At 36.3% G+C, this 16,540-nt stretch overlaps 1 protein-coding gene across 1 annotated transcript in view; it reads right to left on the reverse strand.

Moving 5' to 3' along the window:
- DIAPH2 (diaphanous related formin 2) overlaps nt 1-16,540 on the reverse strand; it is a 724,307-nt gene that overhangs the window by 376,222 nt on the left and 331,545 nt on the right. Inside the window, exon 21 of the mRNA XM_055121637.1 lies at nt 5,118-5,219. Coding sequence (XP_054977612.1) covers nt 5,118-5,219 — 102 coding nt within the window. The remainder of the gene's footprint in view (nt 1-5,117; nt 5,220-16,540) is intronic.

Genomic DNA, 16,540 nt, shown 5'->3' on the forward strand with positions numbered 1-16,540 from the left:
ATCTATCTATCTCTAACTGATGAGATTTTGTTTTTATAAGCTAGGAGCGGGTTCTATAATGAGGCAAACTCTAAAGGGCACTGGAAAGGGTTATAAGAATAAAATCAAGACAAATTATTATTGGTAGAGAAGCAAGGAAATAAACATTTTCAATAAGGGGGCTAAATTATTCAAAGTTATCCTGTACCTTATGAATATGAAATTATTCATAATTGAAGAGTCCACTTGATTTTGCATTCAGGCAACATATTCAACCAAATTTTTAAGTACATACTATGTGAATAAAATCAACATGATGCACAAAAGCTACAATTTGGTGAGGGTTTCAGACATTCAAGAAGTAACATCAGAAATAAAAATTTAATTAAAAACATGAAGAAATCTACAAAGTGTAAGTGAAAATTGTGCTTTGAAAAGACATGGAGATGTATATGAAGAATACAATTATAATATAGCTGAAAATATTATTCAATAGTCCAGGGCTAAGGGCTGTCCTGAGACTGATTTTCAGAACTGCGAAGTTTTAATTGAAGGAAATAAAGCTAAGAGTAAATGTTACATCACAAAGAGACTGATTGGAAGACATGCTGAATTGGTCATGACACAGGTGGAAAGGCAAGTAGTAAGTAGCAATTAGTAAGTCAGATATAAAATTTATATGCATATACATAATGCATATCAATTTAATTATACACAAATTAATAAAATATAAAAATATATATCCTGGTTAAATCTCAATGCATAGTTTATGGTAGATTACTGACTAATGCTCTCTAAACAGTGAATAGAAAGCAAGGTAGCAGAAAAAAAACTTTAAGAACATTTATCTTAGGAACTGGAGAGACTGTTAAAGCTAAGAAGAATTTTAAGGGCAATAAAAAGATTTTATTCATCTATGTACCCATCCATTCAGTTTTAAACACTGAGTAACTAAATATTTTCTTTGAGAAAAGGGCAGAAATGTTATAAAAATCGAAAACAAACTAAAACTAGACTAACAGAACTAGAGAATGCAAGTGACAATATAATCCTTAAGTTAGCAGGAGACATTAACAATCCATGCAGAGAAAAGTAAATTTAGAAGGGAATTAGTCACTCTCTTGACATACAGATGTATTAAAATAAGCAAATTTACATGTATGCACAGTAATGTAGTACAGAAGTTAAAGTACTATAAAATCATATACTGTCTTGGTTTGAAATCTGGATCTAGTAACAAAACAGTATTAATCACAATAAAAAGGTACCATTTTTTGAGACTAAATTGAGAACTTGATAATATTTTCTGAGAGATCATTCGAGGTATCACCAGGAGAATTTAAGCTCAGGAATGAAAAATAAATATGAGAGGCAGAGATCAAGTGGGAATATAGAAAAATAGAGATAACTTTTTAGGCAGAAAAATTATTGGTGGAAATCTTTTTCATCTTTTTTGAGAGATTAAATTGTGGGTGTAAGTGAAACTAATGGGTAGGAGAAGGATAGAAGTCTTGAGATGAAAAGTTAAGAAATGGAAAAGGTACTACAGAAAAGTGAAAAAGCTTGGAATAGGAAGGAAAAAAATAATTCATGAAATCGGAATAGAGGTCTTATTGAGGTAAGATCTGACATGTCATTAAGACATCAATCACTCAGTTCACCAAAGAGAAGAAAATAAAAAGTCAGACTGTTGACGGCAGAATTATAATTCTAAGGAGCTCAAGTTTTAATCTGTAAAGACCAGGACATAAAAAAGGATTTCAAATGAAATCGAATGATGAACATGAGATATTCATCTCATACCATCAATGGGAGGACAGTGATAGAGAAAAAGACATCTGGCTTTGTCTCTTTCACTATTGTACACGATTATGCACATTTCTAAGGTTGTTCTAAATGCATCTTTCTGATATATTTTGTGGGCTAAAACTAATTGCATGTATTCACTCAAACCTGAATTTAATTTCAGCAACTGAAAAAATTAGCATACTTTTACTTTTCAAGACCTAAAATCTCCTATTTTAAATCTCTACTGCATCTAAGATATTCTAAGCCACGCAAAGCACACATGCTTAAAAGACTAAAGCACATCATTATTTCAAAAATATCTTTCTGTGAAAAGATTATCTAAACTTTATTTGGCAAATCCTGACTGATATGGTTTTAACCAATTTACATAGTATAAAAAACTGTGATGTTCTTGCCTTTTTTTAAAAACTAGAAACACATAGTTACGAATGGGGACAGTGAATAAAAATACCAAGTATATACCATCTTCCAATATACAGTCCCAGAATTATGTATGGCTATGTGCATAAAAATATTATCGTTAATTTTCTATTCTGATTTTCTTTCAGAAAGAATTTTGCTTCTTATATCCCAAACTTCATTTACTCGGTGTGATGCCTAGAATATTCATTTTGAAGAACTTGCTTAGAAAACTAATAAATCTTCTACAATAAAATGCATTTCAAAATAGTTTCAGTGGATTTTAAAAGTGTATATACTATAAAACTCATAACCATTATGACATAGTTGAATTTTCATAATATTATCACCTTTCTTCAATTATAAATTGAATCAACAAATTAGGTTTCAAATGTGGAATTCAGTCTTGACAATTATTTAATATTATATGAAAGTACTAGTACTTATTAAAACATTAATTGGTTGATTTGCCTAACATAAAAATGAGAGATTTGCCTTTGCTGGATTCTTAACATGCTCTGTTTTCACATAAACATTCCTGACTTATTTTCAAGGACATGACAAATCTGCATAGAATATTTGAAGCTATCACTGACATTAATATATTTTTAATATGAGTAAGTCAAATATATCATATTTTGACTTTAAATGGAATTTCAAACTTACAAAATACCAAATCAGATTCAGTTCTAATAGAATAGTATGAAAAACATCATAACATATTTTGGATAAAGTAGAGCAGTGTTTGAGTATTATATCTAATGGAAATTTGAAAAGTTATAGTATGTTAATATTAAATGGTCAGGAAGACAAATGGATAGCAATAAAAGGACTATTCAGTTATATAAGGAACAAACATATACCTAAGTGAAAAGTAGGTGTTTATCCAAGAAATAAATAATAATGCCCTCCTTATCATATCTTGAATAAAATGTTTGAAGAATGCTAAAAATATATAGCTGTGTTCTTTAATATTCAATGTGAAACAACTCTCCTTTTGTACAATTTCTATGAAAAGGGAATAAGGAAGCAAGTCATTCCAATAATGGTTTAACCAAACAAATGCAACAGATAAATTTATGATACGTTTTCCCAAGCACAATTTATTTAAAATTTTCAATTAATGATATTCTATAGGCTCTTAGATGTTGTGCAGCTGCAAAGACTATAAAAGCAAACTTCCAGGAGCTTGGTTTTATACTCTCTGGATGTTGATGAGATTACACTGCGCCAGGGGCAGTCTCTGGGTTTAACTGCCTTGCTACTGGAAAATGGGGGATCTTGGTGGGAGAGGCCCAGATAATAGCCTACTTCTCCCTCTTGGAGAGCCTAACAAGCTACCAAGAGTCTACTGCCAACTTGGAAGAGCCTGGCAAAATCCCTGTGGCTTATTCATATCAAAAATACAGTAACAGATATTTAAATACCTCTCAAAGAGCCTGGAAAGCTACCGAGAGTATCTCACCAGCACAGCAGAGCCTGGCAAGCTACTCTGGCATATTTGATATGCCAAAATAACAATAAGTCTCATTCCCCTGACCCTGAAAGGGCCTCCAATCGTTGGGAAAGATGAGCAAGGAGAGGCTGCTAAAATCTCAGGGCTGATCTTTTGGAAAACAATATGGTGGCTTCTCAAAAAATTAGAAATTGAGCTCTCATTTGACCAAGCAATAGCACTTCTGGGAATATATCCCATAGAGGCTAAAATGTATAGTCAAAATGACATCTGCATTTGTATGCTCATAGCAGGACTATTTACAATAGCCAGAGTTTGGAAAAAACCCGAGTGCCCAAGAACAGATGACTGGTTAAAGAAACTTTGGTACATCTACACAATGAAATACTATGCAGCTGTTAAAAAAGATGAAGTCATGAACTTTGCATATAAGTGGATCAACATGGAAAGTATCATGCTAAGTGAAATGAGTCAGAAAGAGAGAGCCAGACACAGAAGAACTGCACTCATCTACAGAATATAAAACAACAGAATGGGAGACTAACACCCAAGAACAGTAGAAATAAGTACCAGGAATTTTGCTCCATGGATTAGAAGCTGGCCTCACATGCTTGGGGAAAAGGCAGCTCAGATAGAGAAGGGAACGCCAAACGTGGCTGGAGGACCTGCTTGGGATGGGAGACTACAGATGGAGCACGATGGCTACCCAATACCTCTGTTGAAAACCACAACACCCAAAAGGAGAGAGAGAACAAAAGGGAATGCCCTGACACAGAGGCGGGGTGGGGGAAGATGGGATGGGAGGGTGGGGGGGATACTGGGGTCAAGGGTGGAGGAGAATAGGCAATTGTGGAAAGATGGGTATTCGAGCATTGTATGACTAAAACACAAGCACGAAATTTATGTAAATCTGTAACTGTACCCTCACAGTGATTCATTAATAAAAAAGTAATAAAAAATATCAAGGTTGAGTGTAATAGAGACATTAGTGGTGCCGCTGGAGTAAATCGACGAACAACAGGATTGACAATGATACAGTGATATTCTATAGAGAAAATGAACATCCTTCTTCGTTTATCTGACATAATACTGTACAAAATATTCTTTAGAATATTACCATTCATCCACTAGACTCTTACTTTTGTTTAAATTTAAGAGACAAATTTCAAGACCAAGAAAAATATTTTTCTAAGAGACATATTTTTCTAACAACAAAATACAAAGTGCAATAACATATACTATTTGTCATTTATCTCATATATATAGAATTAAGTGCCAACATTGATGTAGAATAAATCCAATAAGATTTCTTTAAGTCTTTAAAGGATAAAAAATACTTTTTAAGTAATATGAATAATAATTTTTGAATCATTGTTATATTAAAGCATTAAAAATTCATATGTACTTATTTTCAATACTTCTAACAAATATTACTTCCCAGCCAAATTTAAGTGCTTTTATGTGACACACATACCACAACTCCAAATTGTTCAGGTTCACAGAGGTCATCATATTCATTTTTCAACTGTGCTAATTCATTCAGGACCTTCTGCTCTGGAAGATGTTTCACGAGGTTCTAAAAAGAAACAAAAACACAATAGAATTATAATACTAGTATTACCAGATTTTATTGAAAACTGATTACATAAAATAGTAATAACATTTCAAATTATGACTGTTAATAGTGTCAACATGAAAATAACGTCTCCCCAACTATCCAAAATTAAACTATAATTTATCAGGAGTAAATATGAAAACCTGTTTCATTTTTTTAATCACAAGAATAAATGTTAAATAAAATAGCAAGTAGCAATAAATGGCATTCTAAGATTGAATAACCTTCCATCCTTAAACCATACTGTACGACCTTACAATAACTACCATGTAGTTAATAAATAATGTTTATATTATTTATTTATTATTAATAAAACATAGTAACTAGCAACTAGTAAATAAAATAACTACCTAACAGTAAACCCAAATAGCAAGTGCAGTGAAGAATTAATCGTACTAGAATTCACAATGTTTTCAATCATTTTCAAACTTTTGAACAAAATCAGGTCTATAAAATTCTCCCATTATTTGTTGTCTACATTTAAATATTTTCACATTATACCCTACTAAAATTGTAGAAATAAGCAAAAGTGACAAAGAATAATGCACATACAAACTCTGTTCAAAAGAGTAAATAAAGATCACTTAATGATCTTCAAACTCATGTATATTGTACTTTTTATACAGTATTACCTATCAATATATTCTTTATGTTTTATAGAGATTATATTGTTTTCATACTATTGTGAGAAAAATATGCTTAAATTGATAAGATCATTGACAAAAAGATGGTAATTAGCAGAGGGAGACTTACTAGGTGGTAAACAGGGCGTATTCCTGGCACTGTGCTCAGGGACACCCTGACAAGCTTAGTGGAATAAGATGGGGTGCTGAGGATAAAAAACGAGTTGGCTCTGAGCAAGGCAAATGCCCTATCAATTGTACTATTGCTCTGGCCCCAAGAAGGATATTGTTGCAATCCACCAAGAAGGCATGATTACTAGGAGCATACACATGACAAAGAACAGAGCTTTATAATACATGAAGCAGAAAAAGATAAAATTAAAAAGAGAAGTAGTTTAATTATTACAGTTTGATAATGTGACAGATTATGATAATTAGAACATGGAGACAGACGCATAACAAGTAGAGAATCCTAAAAACATAATAATCAATTCAATCTAACAGATATACCACTCTAGCCAATACTAGCTGAATACACAGTTTTTCAAATATATGCAGAACAATCCAAAAACTGATCACATGGCAAATAACCAAATCAGTCCTAAATATATTTAAACCAGTGAAATCATAGTTTTATTTTGTGATCATGATCACTTGTATCACTTGCCATCCAATGGATCTTCGATTTCCTGGAGTGTGCACCAGTAATATCTCTATTTGTCCCTGCCGCGTGCTAGTGTAGCCCAATGGTATCTGCTCACTCCAGGAACAAGAAGACCCTGAAACCATTCACTCAGTGTTTTGACCAAGAAGTCAAACCATCTCATTGCTGGGAGGCCACACAGTCTTTAGACGTCCCGTGGAAGCCAGTCGGTAACAGCTCTAGTCCAGCGGTCGTCTCTGAATCACATTATGTATCCGACCCATTTGATTTTTGATGCCTTGGAAAACGAGGCAGCGTCCCTGATTCTCAATCATCAGTGGAGGTGAGAACTCCAGATTCCTTCTCTCACTTGAGTGAAATGTGATACTCCAAGCATAGCTCTTTTGATTCCTCCTTGGGATATCCGAATAGCGTTGTCATCCTGCTTTCATAAGGCTCAGGTCTCTGAGACGTATGTTAGTGCAGGAAGAACGGTGGAGTCAAAAAGATGTGCCCGGAGCCAGAGGTTCTTTGTCCTCTTAACCAATTCTTCGACACTCTCGAAGGCGTTCCACGTTCCTTTCTTCCTCCTGCACAGTTTTGGTGCCAACTTGTCCCCATGTTGATTTCTCGACCCCAGTACACATAGCTGCTGCATTCGGAGAAGTTCGTTCTGTTGAGAGCAAATGGAACATCAGGGACTAGTTTGTTCTTCATGAACACTGTTTTGGTGAGATTCAGCTGCTGCCCGACCTTTCCACACTCATGGTTGAAGTCGGCCAGAATTTGTGCAGCTTTGCTGTTTGGTGTTACTAGAATGATGTCATCAGCAAAGCGGAGGTGGTGTAGTTGCCAACCGTCTAACTTCACTCCCATTCTTTCCCATTCCAGTTGTCGCATGATGCTCTTGAGGGTGGCATTGAAGAGTTTCAGTGAAATAATATCACCCCGCAGAACTCCCCCCTTTACGTCAATGATGACTACCTTGTGGAATAATGAGATTCTGGTGGTGAATCCAGAATACAGCTCATGGAGGATCTTGATGTACTGAAGTTTTAACACCCTGTTTGGTAGGGCTTCGATGACTGCATCAGTCTGAAAAGAATCAAAGGACTTCTTCAAATCAATGAATGTTAGAGCGGCATCTTGAACTCTCGCGAAACTTTAATGAGCTTGGTCACTGTGTGGATATGGTCAATGGTGGTGATTCCTTTTTGGAATGCGGCTTGCTCACATGTTTGTCCTTAGTCTAGTGTTCTGCCTATTCTATTCAGGATGATTTGAGTGAACAACTTTTAGACAACGAACAACAGGCAGATTGGGCGATAGGTGCCGATATCATGGATGTCTCCGTTCTTGTCCAACAGAACTGTCTTGCTAGTCTTCCATTGGGACGGAACCTTGCATTCGGACAGGTAGCGAGTGAAGAGCAGAGAATCTACTGGCAGCAGATTCTTCAGGTGTTCGGTGTTTGAATCCCTTGTCTGGACCAGGTGCTGTACGCGTCTTTACCTATGAAATGGCATGTTGGATTTTGAAAGTGATGACATAACCATCCTTCAGAATATGATATGTGGGCAGGTGGACTTGGCTGTCAAAGAGATACGAGTAGAAGTTGTGAATAATCCTCTCCATTGCCTTTTGGGAAGATGTGACAGATCCATCATTATGTCAGAGGGCAGTCTTCTTGGTCTTGTACTTGGGGAAGGACAGGCGAGCATTGCGAATACTTTTTCTGGCTTCTTCCCCATCGGCCAACACTGCTGCTCCACTCTCTTTGAGATCTTCCTTTATCGCTTCTTTGCACAGTTTTGCAAACTTAGAAGTTAGTTTATGGTTGCCTGAGGCTTGTGCCAAACCACGTTGGTGAATGAGCTCGAGAGTTTCCGAAGACAGGCATCTGTTTGTGGCTTTCCCACTCTCGGCATTCTTCACACAGTCATGGAGGTGCTGAACCAGTCGATCATGTTCCTTATCGATGTTGTCAAGGAAGGCATCTTCCCACGTTGCCGAAATAATGCCAAAGAGCTCCCAGTTGGTAGTTATTCTGGGAGTTCTCCTCTTAAATGTAAAATTTGCAGACCTTTCTTCCCAATCTTTGAAGTAGAATTTTGCACGAAGAAGATGGTGGTCTTATCGCATTTGGAATTTTGGGACAATAGCGAAACAGGTCAGGCAAAACCTTTGATTGAATACGATGTGGTCAGTTTTGTTGTGGAACTGTCTACCAGGAGACTCCCATGTTCATCGTTTAGATTCGGCCTTCGGGAACTGTGAGTTACCATGAATGGTCTTGGGTGACCTGATGAACTCAGACAGTCTCTCACACTGTTCATTCCATTTTATGCCATGGGTCCCAATTTGGAGATATTCGGGTGACCTTCTCGGTCCTTTCTTGGCACTGAAATCACCCACAGTGATCTTGTAGAAGGTGTGGTCTTCTTTATAGGACTTCTCCAGCTGCATGAAGAACTTCTCCATTTCTTCTTCATTGTAGTTGGATGTTGGTGCATAGATGACAAAGATAGAAACTGCCGGCAGTGAGCCACATTTATCCAAGCGTAATTGTCCGATTCGGGATGTTAGGCATTCGAATGAATCAACGCTCATGGCCAAGTTCGTGTTGACAAAGACACCAACGCCACAGACACCTCTATTGTTGAATGTTCCGAGGAACATTTCTTTTCCATTGCCGAAAATGGTGTAATGTAATCGATGCCTTCTCATTTCATTCAGACCAATGCTGTTGTACTTGATCTTCTGTGGTTGCACCATCAGGTCTTCGATGGATGCTTCCAATGCTAGTGTACATATGTTGAAAGTTCAGACATTCATTTTATTCTTTCTTTGTTTTGGCAGTCTAGTTTGTCCCTGAGATTTTATCAGCCTCTCCTTGTTCATGTTTCCTAACCTTGCCATACTGGGGGCTCTTGGGGTGTCAGGCAAATGAGGCCCATTGTTGTTACTATTTTTGGAATATCAAATATGCCATGGGTAGCTTTCCAGGCTCTGTCGTGCGGGCAGGGTACTCTTGGTAGCTCACCGGGCTTTCTGAGAGGGATGGAGGCTTTTGTTGTGGCCTCCAATTACCCTTACAGGTGTTCCATGGTTCACACCATATTTAAACCCCGTCAAATATGGTTCAGAAATTATGGAAAATGAGTATTAAGTGTCTTATGGTGTGTCCAGAAAGCGGCCTGGAGCGTGGCGGTGGCTGGGTACTGGGGGTAGTGGAGGTCTGTCGGTGAGGTATTTATCTGGCCCCGTAGGGTGGGGTGTCTGGGTTTGATTCTTGGAGTGCTGGAGACTGGAGGAGGTAGGCAGCAGATCTTGTTTCTGGATTTCATTGAGCCTGGAGTCCAAGGTCGCAAAGTTCTGTTTTACCTGGTTCTGTGGGGCTTCACTCATGCGTGAGGTTCACTCATGCATGATCACTCATGTGTGATCATGATACTATTCAAATAAAAAGATATAACAGATGGAAAGTGGAAAATATAGAAACATAAATAAATAACACACTTTTAAACAATTATTTATGGAAGACATCACAAGGGAAATAAGAAAATATCTTGAGATGAATGAAAATGAAAATAGAAAATGCAAAAACATTTGGAGTTCAATAAAAGCAGTAGTAAGAGGTTAAATTGTAGCAAAAAACACCTCTACTAAAGAGAAAAAGGTCTCAAATAAATATTCTAACTCTATACTTTAAGGAATTAAAGTGTATCAAAAAAATCCAAAGCTAGCAACACGAAGGAAATGATAAGGACTAAGTGAGAAATTTCTGAAAACCAAAATAAATAAATAAAATTTTGCTTCAATATAGAAAATTCTGTAACTAAGTTGACTAAAGGAAATAGAATAGACACATTAATAATTGTCATTAGAAGTAACAGGAAATTCATACTGATTTCCTAGGGGAAAAAGTTTATAGGAAGGTATTATACAAGTAATGTAGATAACCTAGATATTTAAATAAGTATACAAAACTATACAACACTGAAACTAAAACCAGGAAAAATCTGGAGTTTAAAAAGATTATCGAATCAGTAATCAAAAAATACAAATTAAAAATAAGTAGGAGCTGTGGACTCACTGGGAAAATTTCCCCACACATTTAAAGAATAATCAACTGCAATCCTTCCCAAACACTTCAAACTCAAGAGGGATAAGGCCTTAAATCTTTTTGGGGCAGCAATTCCTGACAACAAAGTTTGTCAAAGAAATGAAAATAAAACTGTACGTTAAGGCCAGGACTGAAGCAATAGCACAGCCGGTAGGGCATTTGCCTTGCACGTGGACGACCCGGGTTTGGTTCCTCTATCCTTCTTGGAGAGCCCAGCAAGCTACTGAGAGTATCTCACCTGCACGACAAAGCCTGGCAAGCTCGCATGGCAAATTCAATATGCCCAAAACAGTAACAACAAATCTCACAATGGAGACGTTAATGGGCCTGCTCGAGCAAATCAATGAACAACCGGACAACAGTGCTACAGTGCTACAGTGCTATGTTAAGGCCAGAGACATAAGAGACAAAGTCAGGGTGAAATAACAATAAAACTACAAGAGCAGGAATGTACCGTGAGTAAGGCTACTGTCTCCCACTCATCAGACTCAGGATTGATCCCTGACACTACATATGGATTTCAAAACCTGTTCAAGAATGATCCTTCGACGTTGAGCCAGGAGTAAGTCCTGAGCATAGCCAATTTTCCCTGCTAGCCACAAAAAAACTATAAATCAATACCCATTAATACATAATTATGTAACTTCTAAAACCCGTACAAGTGAACTGAATTCAGCACCACATTAAAAGAATTTTAACTATGACCAAGTTAGATTTGTCCATAGTATGTGGAGAGTGATTAAACATACAAAAAAAGCCAATAAAACAATGATACCATGTTAAGTGAATGGGGCAAGGCATTCAAACATTTAAGCATGAAAACTGATCAAGTACTTCACAGGGGCATTGGAGTTCTTCTAGGGGAGGGAAGTGGGCACACTGGTGATGGATGTGGTGTTGGAATTATGTGCATGAGGAACTATTACTAAATGCATTAGAAACCACAAAGTCTCAACGAATAAAAAAATAATTCTAAGAAACAAAAAAGAAACAGAAAAATCACTTCACAAAATCCAATATAATTTGTTTGAAAAGTACTCCTTTAAGCAGGGCTACAAGTGAGTTTCCTGATTATGCATTAAGGTCAGAGTTAGCAAAGCATGATGAATAGTCACACACTAAAAGAGTTTATCTCCTACATCAAGAACAAGACATAATGCCTCTTTCACCATTTCAGGCCATCATACTAATAGAAATTCTCAGTAGAACAATTTGGCATGGAAAAATATAGGAAACGTAGATCTCAAAAGAGAAAAGAGAAATTATCTGGTTATGATTGACAGAAACTTATATTTCAATAAAAATATAACTTTCTTAGCAACAATGAAGGAGGGATTTTGGCTATACATGGTATAGTAGCATAGTAAGTATGAAATAAGAATTTTGGCTCTCTGATGGTGTGTATGGTATAGAAGCATCATAAGAATGAAATACAAATATCAATGACTTGATAAGACAAATAACATAGGAAAGAAAACAAATAAGCCACCAAAATATTTTAGGATATTAAATGAACTGATTAAAATTTAGGATACAGAAGGATCATATGCAATCCAGTTGCTTATTTTGATTATCAAAGAACCATCTTTCGGAAATAAAAAATACAATTCCATTTTCAAAAACATTTATAAAAAACATACAATGAGCTACCTTTTAATACCAGAGAGACTATTAACAATAAAATGGCTATTATTAAGAATAAAATAGAAGGGCTGGAGAGATAGTACACAGGGTTGTTTCCCCAGGATGCACCCAATCCAGATGTGATCACTAGCACAGCATACAGTATACCAAACACCACTCAGTGATTCCTCGTAAAGTCACAGAATCAGGTAAAGCACAGAATCAGGATAAAGCCATGACTATTACTGGTGTGGCCCCAAACAAATCAAAATAAATAGCATGGAAAATCATCAGTGATGCGGATGTTGCAAACTAGGATTGCTCAGGCATTGCTGGATGAAATGTAAAATCATCGAAGGAGTTGGAAAAGTTTGGTGATTTCTCAAGAATTACATAGAATTGTTCTATGATTCACTGTATCACCTTCATCCCGTTGTTCGTCGATTTACTCGAGCAGGCACCAGTAACGGCTCCATTCATCTCAGCTCTGAGATTTTACTAGCCTCTCCTAAATTGTCTTTCCCAACGATTGGAGGCTCTTTCAGGATCAGGTAAATGAGAATTGTTATTGTTACTGTTTCTGGCATATCGTATATGCTACGGGGAGCTTGCCAAGCTCAGCTGTGCGGATGGGATACTCTCCATAGCTTCCCGGACTCTCTGAGAGGCATATATATTGATTTCCCTCATCATAGAGGGAATGAATGAATGAATAAGTAAATAATATATTTATTTCCTTCTAGGATGAGGGAAATAAATCATTCCTCGCTGCGCAGTCCAGGAACATACTCACTCATGTGTGAGGCTCGGCCCGAGCATGTGCAAGCGGCCTGGAGTGTGGTGGCGGTTGGGTAGTGGAGGTCAGCTGCCTACCGGGGATAGGTCCCTTGGGGCAGGAGGGCTCCCAGCCATCCCCCTCGGGGGCACCCCGAGTGAAAACAGTCTGACCCAGAGTGCGCTGGCATACAATGAGGCCATATGATTACATATTCCTAATTACTTTACAGGAATACAGAAAAATGAGCAGGAATGCTGTCTCAAATGGATACTTGTACACAAAATTTCACGTTAGTTGTTCAACAATCAGGTTGTAAAAACAACCTACAAATCTATCAACAGGTGTAATGACAAAATATGGAATATGCAGGGACAGAATGATATACTACAGGGAAAATGGTGTTTGACTTGAATGTGTCCAACCCTGGTTTAATCATGAGCTCCACATGTGACCCCCTGAGCACAGCAAGGAACAACCCCTGAGCACATAGCCAAGAGTAAGCTGTAGGCCCAGATATGTGTGGCCCCAAATAAAAATTGTGGTATGTTCCTACAAAGAAGATCATTCAGCAAAATCAATGAAACTGAGATTCATACATGCTAATAAATGTACAAAATTTTTAAACACTTTGTTTCATGAAATAAGACAAAAAAGGAAAATCTTGCATGAATCCAATTATGGGCAGTATACAAAATATAAAAAACTTTAGGTACAGTAGAATGGAAATTACCAAGGGCAAAGGGAGGGGGGTTTATAGCTTTACTGTAAAGTAAAATAGCAAATTCTATATATTGTAGATTTTTTCCATGTTAGAACAAGTAGGTGAAAGTTCCATCAGGAACAACTGTAAATCTGCTTTTATTTCTATCTGTTCAACTTTTTTTTTCTTCCTTTAAATTTTACATTTCCATTAAGTTCTAGTAGGTAATAGCATCCACTATGTATGTGATGAGACAACAGTTTTATACAATTTTAATGCTGCAGGACTGAAATAAACACTGACTTAAAAAATAGCATTCCAAAAAAAATAGAAAAGAAAAACAAAAAAAAAGAAAAAAAAGAAAAAAAGAGAAAAAAACAAAAAAAAGAAAAAAAAAGCATTCCATGATCTCAAGAAACAGAGATACTGATATGACAATATATGTATTACAATATTTAATTGATGAGAATCATTTTTTGCTTCACTGAGATCATTTTTAATAAAGACGAGTTAATACAAACATTATTTCATGATTTTCAATCATGTAAAAAATTTAACAGCCTATTTAATTCTTGAAGTTATATTGGTTTTCAGCATATGTCAACTTCAGGTGTACAGTTTCTCATTCTAGCAATATAAGTGTATATTTATACATATATACACATGTGTATATAACATGCATACTTCCAGACACCTTCATACAGGAATCTAACACTAAATGCTCAGTCACCAACAATAATCAAGCAATTAATCCCCTCTACCAGTTTACCCTTTCTCCTCAGTTAATCACCAATTTGTAGTCACAGTCTGAAACTTGTTTCGTCTGTGTTTACTATTTGCCTTTTTTAAAAGAAAAAACACAACTGTGTGTGTGCTTGCCTTCTCTAGAGTCCACATATGTGTAAAACTGCATGACAGCTATCTTTTTCTGACTTATTTCATGAAGGAAAAACTGAAAATCTTTCCAATAACGAAAGGAAAGGGTTCACCATTTTCTCTTGAAGGGTATTTCTGATGTAAATAAGTTACTGAATCAACATTTTTTCTCTGCAAATACGATGCTTTTGTGAAGTGTATTACTAAAACAAAAGAGTTTGACAACTAGAATGCTTTTAACTACATTTAAAATAAATTAGAAACGGTAGTATTTTTAAAACATTAGTTTCAATACCATGTATTTCAAATTATCTATCTCAATTTTCAGCTTTGTGATAAATATTAAAGAATGAATAAAGCCTAGAAAAGAATTTTAGCTCAAAATGTGAAACTTGCTGGTATTTTATTTCCTTCTAGCTACCCGCAATCTGTTAACTCATCTTCAAAATGCAGGCTCCACAGCAGGTGACATATCTTTTCTTTCTCTGTTCAGCTATATGAAATATTAAACACATTCAGTGGGCTTAGATGAATTCAGTCTCTGGATATTGTTGTATGATTGAATTACAAGCCTATATAATTTGCAGTATTTCGTACATTCATTTGCAAATAAGGTCTGAAATAAAACGTATTCTCTTACATAAGTGACAGACGCAGATTGCAAGTGTACTATTTATTGCTTAATGAGGCAGCTACCTCTACCATCTCATGCTGCAAATGGTAACTGCAGTTGATGCCTAAAGATACCTAAGATTTCTTCATAGATACATACTAAAATGTGTAGATAAAATTGCATTGTAATTTTATTTTTTTATTACTTTTTTTTTTTGCTTTTAGGGTCACAACCAGCGATGCTCAAGGATTATTCCTGGCTCTGCACTTAGGAATGACTCCTGCTGGCACTCTGGGGACCATATGCAATGCTGGGAATCGAACACGGGTCGGCCACGTGCAAGGCAAATGCCTACCCACTGTACTATTGCTCCAGCCCGGTGTTGTAATTTTAGAAACTAATACACGTCCATGCACATAAATTCCTGAGCAGAAGAGGAACGAGAATGAGCACAGGAGAAAAATATTGTTACTTATTTTCTTCAATGCTTGTTCACCTACTCATCAAAACCAGACAAAAGAGAAAATGAGACACAGTGCTACAAGGGACAATTTGAGACTAATTTGAGACAGGCTAGGAATTAGTCAAAAATTGTAAAGGGCCTCCAAAATGAAGGAGAATGTGTTTCATACCATCAAGCTAGTCACAGTGGGAAGGAAAAGCCCTCAAAAGATTGGCATCTTTCTCGAAAAAAAACCTATTTGTTCCATGTATATCCTGTTCACCTCTCAGTGCACTGAAATTTCTGAGAACATGAAAAGGGAAGTGTGAAAAATGTTGACATGGGAATCGGGCCCCAAAGAAGTTATTACAGGAGAGAGAAACAAATACATATTTCCATAATCTGTCACAGCATGTGCCAAATACTTGACACTTAGAGGAAAAAACACACTAGTTGTGTCCAGTGGAAAATCCTCCCTTATCTCCCTCCTTTAAATTCATATTCAGGAGTGGGTTGAAAACAGGAACTTGGGGAACTCAACTTTTCCATGAAGGCACAAAAACAATTAACAGGTCTATGAAAAAAATGAGCAGCATCACTTATTGTATTATAAGGAAAAGACAATTTAAATGACAAGATACAACCTTGTATCTGTGAGAATGTCCTATAGGATATAGGCTAGAAAGAACAAGGGCTGGCCCAGGAAGTGAAGAAAAAGGAAACCTCATTCCCTAATGGTGGGAGTGTAAGCAGGTTCAGCTTTTAGATAAAAAGGATCAAAATTTCTCAAAAACGTGATAGTAGAACTTTAAAATATTAAAAAAAATTAAAAATAGGCATAAACTTAACAATTGTGCA

Source organism: Sorex araneus, chromosome X (genome assembly GCF_027595985.1).
Source record: "Sorex araneus isolate mSorAra2 chromosome X, mSorAra2.pri, whole genome shotgun sequence".
In the NCBI taxonomy this organism is placed as follows: Eukaryota; Metazoa; Chordata; class Mammalia; order Eulipotyphla; family Soricidae; genus Sorex; species Sorex araneus.